The following is a 12,700-nucleotide window of genomic DNA, read 5'->3' on the forward strand; positions in this document are numbered from 1 at the left end:
ATTCTTGATTCTATTGATATGCTTAACTTTGAAGAATTGAATGACGGAGCCTTTAACCTGGCCAAGTATAATCATTCTAGCAAAGTTTTGTCAAATGAAAAAATACCTCAAGTGGATGGTTCTGGTGATGATGTACAATCAACACCTTGCTCCAATAAGTCGCCCAAAGCAGAAACTAGTGAAGCGAAGCCATCTCTGGAAGTCCAATCATGTCTTGAATTAGATTCCGACTTAGTCTGTAAGCACAGAAGGAAAAGACCTCGATGGGGTTCTTTACCTATTTCTTCTGAGAAAGTGAATAATGTTTCACATCCTAAAACATTCTCCGTCTTGAATGGATGTAACAATGAGAAGAAAGAAGGTTCAGGAACTTCTTGGTTTGGGAATGAAGCAGAAGAAATTCCATGTCTAAAGGTTGATCAGACGAAGGATGTGGGTTGCACAGAACAAGCTAGAGTGATGGTTGAATGCTCTACACGGGATTTGATGAGGAGAAAGCGGTCCCATAGAGTTGAAAACTCTGAGTGTACAAGTCCGGTGGAAGATTGGAAAGCAGAATCATGCTCTGATGCTGAGTGTGAGAAAAGAAATACAAATCTTGACACAAAATTGTGGAGTGATATGGAAGAAAAAGAGGCTTTCCTTTCACCGTTGCATATACCTCCTGTCGAAAATCAGGTCACAAAATGTCATGAAAGGAACATAAATTCTGCTGGTGGGGCATGCAATGAGGCTATTAATGTTAAACCCTCCACTTCTTATTCTCCTATTTTTGGTAAATTGCCGCTATCATCCAGCAAGGATGGCATAAAGGTAGGTAATCTCCTGAAGAATGGAAATCCAGAGTATGCTATTCAGGTTGATTCTGAAGATAGCCATCCTGGTCAATATTTGCATGGCTGTGTGGATTATGATCCGTGCCTTCAAGTTCGTTCGTGCAACTCTGAACATGCTCATGTTTCTAAAAGAGAAATTAAAAGTGAAGAGTTTGGTTGCATGGAGCTGCAAACAGGTGCTGTGGGTTCATGTACTGTGACTCCAAATTCAGCTCTAAGTGACCTTGTTACCAAAAATCACTCGAAAAGTGAACCTGGATGTCAGACCTCAATCTCTGTGTGCAAGTTGCCCGACAATCCGACTGAGGATATGAAGGACACTGAAAGTGAAACAACTCTTGTGCAGTTTGACAGTTCACCAGATCATGGAAGAAATGCTAGTTTATCTAAGCCTTACGACACATCAAAAAATCTAAACAAGGAAGCCGAAACTGTAAAGCTAATTGGTATGACCTTCTCCAAGAAATCTCCGATGATAGATTGGACGGATGAACCCGAGAGTGAAGCTCCAGTGTTGCTTGGGGATGGGGGGCATAACTTAAGAACATTCATTCAGGGAAGATCTACAGATAGTGGCCTCCCTTTTTTCATGAGGAACCACCAAGAAGAAGAGCTTCTGGGCCTCAGCCCTAGCCAGTGTAAACATATTGATAAAAATGAACCAGTAATGGGTGTTCCTATCATTTATCAGAATGATGGGTCATATTTATTAATGCTGACACCTGCAGTGTCGCCACCTTCAAGGGAATCTGTTGATAGGTGGCTGTCATTTGATTATTCTGATACTTGGAGGCACAAGATAGAAGCACAATCAGCATTTCATCCAATATCCAAGGAATTCTCAGTTGATATGGTGGATTCACAAAGTTCTCAGTCCGATGATAGTAATTGCCCTTTGCCCGAGTGTGCTTCTTTGTTCAATAAAGAGACTAATTTTAAGCAGCGAATGGAGCATAATCAAGAGAGCTGCTGCGTGAAAGTTAAGAATCTTAATGAGGGCAAGGAAAACCTGTCAATTGGATGCTCACAAGATACCTCTCAGATATCTGGTCCTGATAAAAAGACGAGGTTGACTCCTTTGAGTCAAATTGGTTTTCGGGATCCAGCAAGTGTGGGTCAAGGGCAGCAACTAACGCTGCTCAGTATTGAGGTCCTGGCTGAATCTAGAGGAGATCTGAGGCCTGACCCTCGATTTGATGCCATCAATGCAATTATTCTTATTATTCAGGAGGATGATGAATCTACGCTCGAAGCTCACGTGCTTCTGCGTTGTGATTCTGCTTATGTTGAAAAGGATCTTGATGCAGTTTCAGAGTCGAAAGTATTTGTTTTTACTGAAGAATTGCAATTGTTTAACCATTTCACAAAGATAGTCTGTGCTTCTGATCCAGATGTCCTAATGGGCTGGGATATTCAAAGTGGTTCCCTTGGGTTTTTGGCTGAAAGGGCTGCACATATAGGTGTTGGTTTGCTAAATAACATATCAAGAACACCATCTCAAATAAATGTAGCTTCTGGAGATTCCAGAGCTTCTCAAAAGGAGATGGTTAAAGAAATATTTTCTGAATCGGTGAATGCTGATGCAGTCCATCTAGAGAATACAATAATTGAGGATGAGTGGGGTCGAACACATGCTAGTGGTGTTCATGTAGGTGGTAGGATTGTGCTTAATGTTTGGAGATTGATGCGGAATGAAGTTAAACTTAATATGTACACAGTTGAAGCCGTAGCTGAAACAGTTCTTAGGCGAAAAATTCCGTATATCCCTTCGAAGGTACTAACAAAATGGTTTTCAAGTGGCCCTGGGCGAGCTAGATATAGATCAATTGGTTATACATTAGAGAGAGCAAAGTTGAATTTGCAGATCATGAATCAGCTTGATATGATAAACCGAACATCAGAACTTGCTCGAGTATTTGGTATTGACTTTTTTTCAGTACTATCTCGAGGTTCACAGTACCGTGTTGAATCAATGTTTCTGCGATTAGCACATACGCAGAACTATCTAGCCATTTCCCCTGGAAGCCATCAGGTTGCCAATCAACCAGCAATGGAGTGCTTACCTCTTGTTATGGAGCCGGAGTCTAGCTTTTATGCAGATCCTGTTATTGTTTTGGATTTTCAATCTCTTTATCCATCAATGGTTATTGCGTATAACCTTTGCTTTTGTACATGTTTAGGAAAGATTACACCTCCAGGGCCAAATATCCTTGGTGTCAGTTCATATTTACCAGATATAAATACTTTACGCAATTTGAAACGTGAATTACTGGTCACTCCTAATGGTGTTACCTATGTTCCTTCAAAAGTTCGGAAAGGGATACTACCTAGACTGTTAGAAGAGATATTATCAACCAGAATCATGGTGAAACAAGCAATGAAAAAATTGTCACCATCTCAGCTAGTTCTTCACAGGATATTAAATGCCCGACAGCTTGCTTTAAAGCTTATAGCAAATGTTACTTATGGCTATACAGCTGCTGGATTTAGTGGACGTATGCCTTGTGCTGAGCTTGCAGACAGTATCGTGCAGTGTGGCCGTAGAACGCTGGAAACTGCAATTTCATTTGTAAACTCAAATGATAAGTGGAATGCCAGAGTTATTTATGGTGATACTGATAGGTGTGTAATTCTATTTGTCAGTTCTTCGAAAAGATGTGATCTTTGGTTTCTAACTAGTCCATTAGAAATAGAAGAAATACTTCATCATAAATCATTTTTGCTGCATAGGATACATTATCATGCATGATTGAATGAAAAATCTATTCATATGTGCATATCTATGTTTTCTGGGACTAAATAATTCATTCTCTCTTATTTGGTGCAGCATGTTTGTACTCCTTAAAGGGCGTTCTCTTAAAGAAGCTTTCACAATTGGACAAGAAATTGCATCAGCAATAACTGAAATGAATCCAGCTCCTGTCAAGTTAAAAATGGAAAAAGTTTACTACCCATGCTTCCTCCTTACAAAGAAAAGATATGTTGGTTATAGTTACGAGAGTCCACATCAGAGCAAGCCAATCTTTGATGCTAAGGGTATAGAGACAGTGCGAAGGGATACATGTGGGGCTGTATCTAAGACTTTGGAGCAATCACTAAGGATCTTTTTTGAAAGCCATGATATTGATAAGGTAAGGAGCTCTCTTTTCCTCCTCAATGATCTTGTCTGGATTAGTTTGCTTCATATGGCAAAGCCATTTGATCAAGATAGCTCTTATGAGATTTCTTACCAGATAGGCGGCATGCAAGCATGTTGTTTCATGTCAGCTATTGGCATGATATAGCAGGATAGCAGCAACTTGACTTTTAGCTTTCGAGTGAAAGTGTGAAACCATTATTTACCTTCTCTATGATGTAAAAGTCTTCTTTAAAGAAAGTATCCATTTATTTAATTCGCACCACCAGTGAGACTCATTAGTGGTTATCCTGTTACAGGTATCTCGGTAAAAGATGGCCATTACTATATGATAAGATGACTTTACCATAACAATCATAATAATCCCTCATAAATATTTCCACTTTACAGTGTTGTGGCCACAAAAGAAAAGGAAAAGGAATAGTTACAGATAGAGAAATGCGAACTAACTGAAACAAATACATATAAACAGACAGATGCGCACACCAAAACATAGAAAAAAAAAATGACTGAGGTTGGGCAAGCTTGTGCTTAGTTAGGTTATAGAAAAATAACTTTCTACTCAAGGCATCTAAAAATGTTCGCTACTTTTATCTTTGATTCTTATTGGTACAAATTGATTCTGTTTTGATGTCAATTTTTTAGGGTGATGGAGCAGTTCTAGCTGAGTAGATAATGCTGATCATCTGTAATTTGTTATCCTATGTCTACCGGGATTTTCTTCTGTCCATTGGTTGAAAACATTCAGAGATATTCATTTGTGTTATGAACTGCCTGTGAAACTCACTTGCCAGGTCAACCGACTTTTTTGTACAAATATAGAACAAAGCTCAAGTGTATATTGGTGTTGATTTGATGAACATATTCCTGATAAAATACTCAAAAATGTAGAATGTTGATAATTTCAGTGATTGTTACAGCCTCTTCTGATTTTCCTTTGATCAGGTCAAAGCATATATGCTGCGTCAGTGGACAAGGATATTATCTGGCAGGGTCTCTCTTCAGGATTTTGTTTTCGCAAAGGAGGTTCGCTTGGGCACTTATAGTGTGCATGCTTCTTCACTTCCTGCAGCTGCAATTGTGGCCACTAAATCAATGAGAGCTGACCCGCGGGCAGAACCTCGGTATGCTGAGCGAATACCTTATGTGGTGATCCATGGTGAACCTGGGGCTCGTTTGGTTGATTTGGTGGTAGATCCGTATGAACTTCTAGCTATCAATTCCCCTTTCCGGTTAAATGATACTTATTACATTAGGAAACAGATAATCCCAGCTTTGCAGCGAGTATTTGGGCTTGTTGGGGCTGATCTGAACCAGTGGTTTCTAGACATGCCCCGCCCAGGACGTGAAGCTATTGGCAAACGCCATTCTCTTGCACCAAATCCACAGCGGACGAGAATTGATTACTATTATGCGTCAAGACATTGTATCATCTGTGGTGACTTAGTACAGGGATCAGCCCATCTTTGTCCCAACTGTTCTAAGGATGAAACGACTGTTGCTGTGGCCTTGACAGGAAGAACTTCAAAACTGGAAAAGGATATTCAACACCTTGCTGCTGTAAGTATACCTCTGCATATTCGAATATTTCTTATCCTATAGAATTTCTAATATCGTAATAATTTGCTTAGGGGCTGTTTGCAAAAACTTCTGCTTTGTGGTGGGAAAAAACTTGTAAGTTTAGCTGTAGTAAAAGTTGGTAGTGTTTGACAAGGTAAGTAAGAAGTGGAAAAAAAATGAAGATAGAATGTTTTGGGATAAAAACTGAAGTTGGAGTGTTTAGGCATGAAATGTCAGGGACAAACTTTTAAGTACTTTTAGTTTTACCAAGTACTAGAAGTTGGTGAGAGGAACTTACAGCTTTTGGCTTAAAAAGCATAGGCTAAATCACAAATACTCATTTTAGTTTATTTTCAACAAAAAGTGTGATTAGTGCTTAAATTAACCCTAATGTAGACACTGCCATTATATTTTTCAATTTGTGTAACTTAAGCAATCTTTATTTTAGTTTCTTTTAAATGCATAAAATCTCCAAAGTCAGCCTCATCAAACCAAAAACGTGTGCTACCTCCACATTTAGTAAACTATTCATGGACAGTCAACTCTCTTCCTACGTCGATTTCTCTCATTTATCAAAATGGTTAACTATTTCAGTTTCATCTCCTACGAGTGCCTTTATTGCTCTTCGCTTTATAACATGCTAAGCTGCAATTATTCTCTCTTTGTTACCCAATTTTTCACAACTTTTTTCTATCGATGGATGGATTTGTTACATGTGAGAAGGCGATCAATCTTTGTAATAGACAACAGAATGTATATTTGAATTCTTGTTTATTACCATGGTTTTGTATTGTTATATGCAGATATGTAGACACTGTGGGGGTGGAGATTGGGTCATTGAAAGTGGAGTGAAATGCACATCACTGGCATGCTCTGTTTTCTACGAGAGGATGAAAGTTCAGAAAGAATTGCAGTCACTGTCTCAAGTTGCTGCAAGAACCGGTTTCTATCCAAAATGCATGGTAGACTGGTTCTAATTCTGCCCTCTATTCCTCTTCTCTGCTTCTGACTTATTGTCATTATAGTGTGTGTTGTACAAATTGATGTATCTTAATAATATATACTTGCTATTCAAACATACTCGAATACTTTTAGAGTTAATTGGTTAAAGAAATAGTTATCTTGTTGAATAAATAAATACATTTGAGGTTATTTTAGTTAATATATATTTTCTCGACAAAAATTAGTTACTACAGTAAAACCTCTATAAATTAATAATTTTGGGACCATGAAATTTTATTGATTTGGAGAGATATTAATTTATCAATAAATTAATATTTTATTAATTAAAAGAGAGACTTTTTAAATTCTGCAAATTTAATACATATGTATTGAAAATAAATGAATTCATATATGTTCCATTGATTATATTCATGCATCAACCAATTCTTTGTAACTAATTAAATATATTCATGTATAATATCAATTCATTATATACAATGAACTACTATATTTATGGACGCATGTATCAATTCATTGGAATTGCTTAAAATACACATGTTTATATTAATTTGTTGCACTTGAATAATTATTATAACTAATTAAGTATATCCATGCATGATGAATGAAATATATACTATATAAATCTCAATATGGAAATAAAATAATTCATAACACTCAATCATGTATTCTCATCTAAAAGGCATGGCAAAATCGATCAAATGCGTAAAGCATTACAGAGTTTATATTTAATATTTATGAATTATTAATTTAGAGTTTTAATGGGACCTAATATTTATAAAGGGATTTTTCAAAAAATTATTATCTTATCGAATTTGATGATTTTTTATATAAAGACCCAAGTCGGAATCGAAAGATTTTATTATTTTAGAAAATTTATTGATTTATAAAGTATTAATTTATAGAAGTTTTACTATATTTTGGTCTCACCATTCACTACCCAATAAATAATTTACGGTGGAAAATAAATAAATAATTTGTTTAATCTAATGAACTGTATTTATCGTAATTTATTTTCTTGATAAAAGATTTTTTGTGTGGCATCATTATTTATTTATTTTTGGTTTTTTGATGGTGCACTCGGCTAGACTATAACTGAATCTAGTAGAAGTGCGAATTGATTATAAATATAATTTACAACATGGACAAATAATTTTCATTTTATAATATGAAAAACGGTTTTAATGAAATAAAAATTCAGCAACCAAAATTTATAAAATTTAAGGTTAGTTACAACGGCTTCCCTAAGATTTATAAGAATTATAAGTATTTATTCTTGTTTGAAAAACTATAAATATTATATTTTTGTTAGATAATAATTAATTTTAAAAAACTTATAATATTTTAAATAATGAGAGATATTTGTAGTTATGAGAAACATATGACGAATTCGTTCTAATTTATACCAAAATATGTTTTGTCTTGTTTGGTGGAATAGGAGGGATGCCTTGTTTGGTTGAATAGGAGGGAAATAAAAGTAAAACGAGAAAGTGCATAAAACATATTTTTAAACCGGAATGTGTATCCCTCTTTCTTTTCCAGTTATTTGTTGTGAACATAAATTTCAAAGTATTTTTGTTCCTAGAATGGAAATAAAATGGAAGGGTATATTTGTTTTTTGTTTTACCATTTAATCATTTTTATATCTTCAAATAAACTATTAAAAATTTTTGAGTTCAATATAAATGTTCAAATGGATTTTATTGACTTTATCGTTAATACTATTATCATTTTATTAATATTAACAATATCATTATCGGTGTAACACGAAAAATAGATCATAGATGAAAATATAAAGTATAAGAAGGTGCACATCGTAAGGGGGTGTAGCTCATATGGTAGAGCGCTCGCTTCGCATGCGAGAGGCACGGGTATACAAAATAAAGCATGTTGTCCAAATTGTGATATATCATAACAAAAGGCATGGTACACTTTAAAGATGGTATGTGAAATTTTTCACGGCACATGGGAGATCTCAGTTCGAAAGGTACCCAAATACATGGGAGCTCTCCAAAAATTTAATCCATGAACTATTTGTGAATGGGAACACAAAGCCTTCCAACCGTCAACCAGTGCATGTGTGCTAGGATAGGTCTTTTGGGCATTCAAACCGTGTATCAAAGGGTTTCAATACTATCGCAAACTTATCAGTATAGATGAGACCCATTATACATAAAGTACAAGCAAAAAATGTTAATTACAACTGCCATGGATGAAAATCAAAAGATTCTCCCCCTTGATTTTGCAATTGTCAATGAAGAATCATATCATCTTGGAAGTGATTTCTTAGACAATTGAACAAAATGTTATACGAGGGCGACGTGGAATGTGCTTTATTTCTGACCGTCACCCTAGTATCATTAAAGCAGTCGGTGAAAGTTCGGATTTTGTGCCACCTCACGGCGTGCACCGTAATTGCTTGATGCATGTGTGTTCTAATTTCGACAATCGTTTAAAAAAAATATTGTGTTGAAGGATATTTGTTGGAGAGCTGGCTCTGATATCAAATCAGAAAATTCAATTGAGTTATGAAAGAGATAAAGAGACAAAAACTAGCCGCGTTTGAATTCTTAGACAAGATTAACAAGGAAAAATGTATAGTTTCTCATGATGGTGGATGGCGATACAGTATTTTGATGACCAACATGTCAGAATGCATCAATGAAATATTGAAAGGAGCTCGCCGCCTACCGTTGACAGCATTAGCTGAGATGTTGCTTCAATGTACTATCCATTATTTTCATGAGAGGTTAGCGAAGAGTATTGTAATGTTGCCCAACAACCAACTATGGATGGATTTTACATACAATATGTCAAACGTTGGCAACAAAATTCTGTTGAGCATACTGTCACCAAATACCATCAGTTTCAACAGTCCGCCTCGATTGTTACAAGACATCAGCATGGACATGGACTCAATATCCATATTGTCAAAATTGCAACCGAAAATGTTCATGCAGCAAGTGGACTCATTTTGGTATTCTCTGCAGTTACGCTCAAAAGGTATGCACTGCATACATGATTAATGTTGCATCAACAGTGAAAGATTATTATGATTTAATGGCTTACAGGAATACATATTCTAAGTCACTTGAACCTATGCATTCCGAAGATTATTGGGATGTCCCGAAATTTGAGTTGGTCCACGATATTACTATTTGTATCTCTACACGCCCTAGTCGAAATCAAACATCACGTATTCACAGCGAGATGGATTGGCTGCAAATGCATGAAAGGCGACAAACCCAACAAAGAGATTCTTCTACACAATCAAATGCGTCGGTGAGAGATTGTCAACAATAATTGTATAGTTTATTGTATTTTTTTGTAATTGTATAAAAAAATATACACTATTATATTTGTATACTTTACTGTTTTTTAAGTTAATATAATTTTAACGTTATGATTTTTTGAATTTCAACATGTTGTTAAAAATTAATTGAATATAATTAATTAAACAAAAAAATTAAAAAAGGGGACAGTCGTTGTTGACATGGACATCAACCACGACTCCATGTCGTCGATCACATCCATGACATGGTCAAAATTTAACCAAAAAAATTTTTTGCTCGAGTTGTGGATGTGATCCACGACTCGTTATAAACATGTTATACATTTTTTATAAATTATATTTATATATTTTTTTATAATAATAAAATAATTAACCCTGTTTTTATCCATTGACGGATCTAGAGATGCTTGATTAAGTCCAACCATATATTTTGGTGTATACAACGAGATGTTGAGTTGTAGGGTTATGTTAGTTTGGTGATGACTTAATATAACTCTTCTCACTGTTCCTTCTCACTTGGTCGCATACCTCAGTTCCTGTATGAAGGGATGAACATGAGATTGAGAAATTGAGTCAAATATGTATGAGTGGAAGGTGTTGAACATCAGGCCGAGTTTGTGGACTATGACCAAATATGCATCCATATCTGATATAAATTTGAAGCCTTCCAACTTAATATTGGGATCGGGACTCCTCTAATATAAACCCTATCTAAGATAGAGTTTGTAGTCCTCCAAATGTATATTGGGATATGGACTCCTCTTAAAGATATGGTTGAGTACAACTATAAATAGGGTACATGGTTATGATCAAAGAGATATAGAAACGCAAATGTGATATCAATGAGTTGATCACAACACTCTCCCAATATATACGATGTCCAAATAGTCTCTCTCTCAATATATTGTTGGAATATGTGATCAGGACTGGTTGTTTATTTGACAGTCTTTATCAAAATAATTTAATTGATGAATATGATAAGAGTTCCTCAAACTGGCATTATGTTTTGTTGTGCTTACCACTTAAGTTGAACAATGTTCAATGTTACAATGAAATGTCCACAGACTGAAAGGTTAAACCCGTGGAGTTGGGCTGCGCATAGGTTTGATAGCTATAAAACCAACTTTTAAGGATCGGTTTGAAATGTTCCAAGTCGAGGACATCGAAATCGGGCATTGAGAGTCCTATAGAGACTTGCATTAAGTATTACAGTTGTGTTTCTTCGGTAGAAGACGTAGGTCGTTTATGCAATTTTTTAGTTGATTACTTGATAAGCTAGTCAACTGGTTGAACTGACTCGCGGCAATCGTCATATGAAAGCCTTAAGGGCATGGTCGGTATGACATAGTTTTGATAGTACGGGATTAGTCCTCGGACTTGAGAAATCATAGCAGTCGCACGCATACGAAGACTGTCTCTTGGATCTGGCGAGCGATGATTGTATCATGAAATATAATCATCATAAACCTTGTCTAATATAGTTAGAGTATGTAGCAAAGACGGTGGATTCTAAGAAAGAATCTGTCTCTTATCAATATTGTGATAGCGAGATCTCCTATGCACTCTAAGATGTTTAGACTCTTGAAACTTTTTACTGTAGCGATAGATTAAGTGGGAAGGATTTCCTACAACGATTAGTAGAGTAAACACATCTCGAGTATGAAGAATAGATGCCTAGTTAAGGATGCGAACCGACGCCCAATTTCATGCCCTAGACTAAGACCGAGAGACAATTCACAGTAGCAACGTACCCGTATGAAACTCAGAGCCTAAATATTCACGCATAATTCACCTAGTCTCTAGTACCATGGGTTGTTGCTAGACGATCACCCATGGAATAGGTTATTTCTGATTATGGGATAGTAAAAAATAATTAATTAAATTAGATTTAATTAATTATGTTGGTCAAGCACGCTCAAGTCTAGCTGAGGGTGGATATAAAGAATTACACCCCAATCATCGGATTATGATGGAATTAATTTAAAATTAATTTTGGAAGATAGAGCTTAATTTAATTGAATTAAGTTAATTTCTTGGAGAGAAAATAAATGATTGGATCATTTATGTATCAATCTATGGGTTGGATTTTTACAAAAAATTACTGATTGAATTAGTCAATTTTAGGTTTTAGACCTTTTAAATTAATTGACTTAATTTAGTGGGCTTGATTTAATTTATTGATTGGACTCAAAAATTAAATGAGAGAGTAGCTTGGGTCTTTAATCGGAATAAAGGATTTAAAGTGATGGATTTAAAATTAAATTGAATTCAAATTTATGTCCATTGACACTGGCTTGATCTATGAGAGACTAGTTCACTTTAGATCAAGCCCATGATCCAATTTGACCTTGTGTGTTCAAAATGAGATATTGGTTGATTTTTGGGACGAAATTTTGCCCTTTAAAAGCTGAAATTTTCAGCTAGGGTTGAGGTTATTGAGAGGATGGAGACTTGGGATAAGCTAGTCTTTCATTTAGAAAGTTGTGACCAGGTTAAAACACTTTTACACTTTTTTATCTCACACACAACACACACATACATTTTTTGCTTCCCCAATTCAACAAAATTTCATGGTCTCTCTCTCCTTTGCTCTCTCCATCTTATTTTTCTTGCTTTTTTTGAATCAAAGAAGGAACGAAAAAGAAAATTGAAACTGTCAAGTCATAACATTCTTTTGATTTTCTCTTTTCCTTTCTTTGCCTTGCTAGCACAAGAACAAGAAGATCTCTGGTGATTGGCGTGGACGATAAAGGGTTTCAAAGGTTGAAACCTCGTGGAGGAAGATTTGGTTAAAAGGAAGTCACCACACAAAGCCAATTGAAGTAAATGACAAGGGTAGGATCCAATTTAGTTTATCTTACACCCTCTCAGTTTTCTCTTTATATACTTAGCCTATAGTATATTGTTTTGTTTTAT

The 12,700-nt window shown here is 35.6% G+C and overlaps 1 protein-coding gene across 1 annotated transcript in view; it reads left to right on the forward strand.

Annotated features, from left to right (window-relative positions):
- Positions 1-6,610, forward strand: part of LOC105172784 (DNA polymerase zeta catalytic subunit) — an 18,450-nt gene extending 11,840 nt beyond the window's left edge. Inside the window, exons 13-16 of the mRNA XM_020697414.1 lie at positions 4-3,458; positions 3,664-3,967; positions 4,918-5,532; positions 6,336-6,610. Of these exons, the coding sequence (XP_020553073.1) occupies positions 4-3,458; positions 3,664-3,967; positions 4,918-5,532; positions 6,336-6,509 (4,548 nt within the window). The 3' untranslated portion in view covers positions 6,510-6,610. The remainder of the gene's footprint in view (positions 1-3; positions 3,459-3,663; positions 3,968-4,917; positions 5,533-6,335) is intronic.

Source organism: Sesamum indicum, linkage group LG10, assembly GCF_000512975.1.
Source record: "Sesamum indicum cultivar Zhongzhi No. 13 linkage group LG10, S_indicum_v1.0, whole genome shotgun sequence".
NCBI classification, from domain to species: domain Eukaryota; kingdom Viridiplantae; phylum Streptophyta; class Magnoliopsida; order Lamiales; family Pedaliaceae; genus Sesamum; species Sesamum indicum.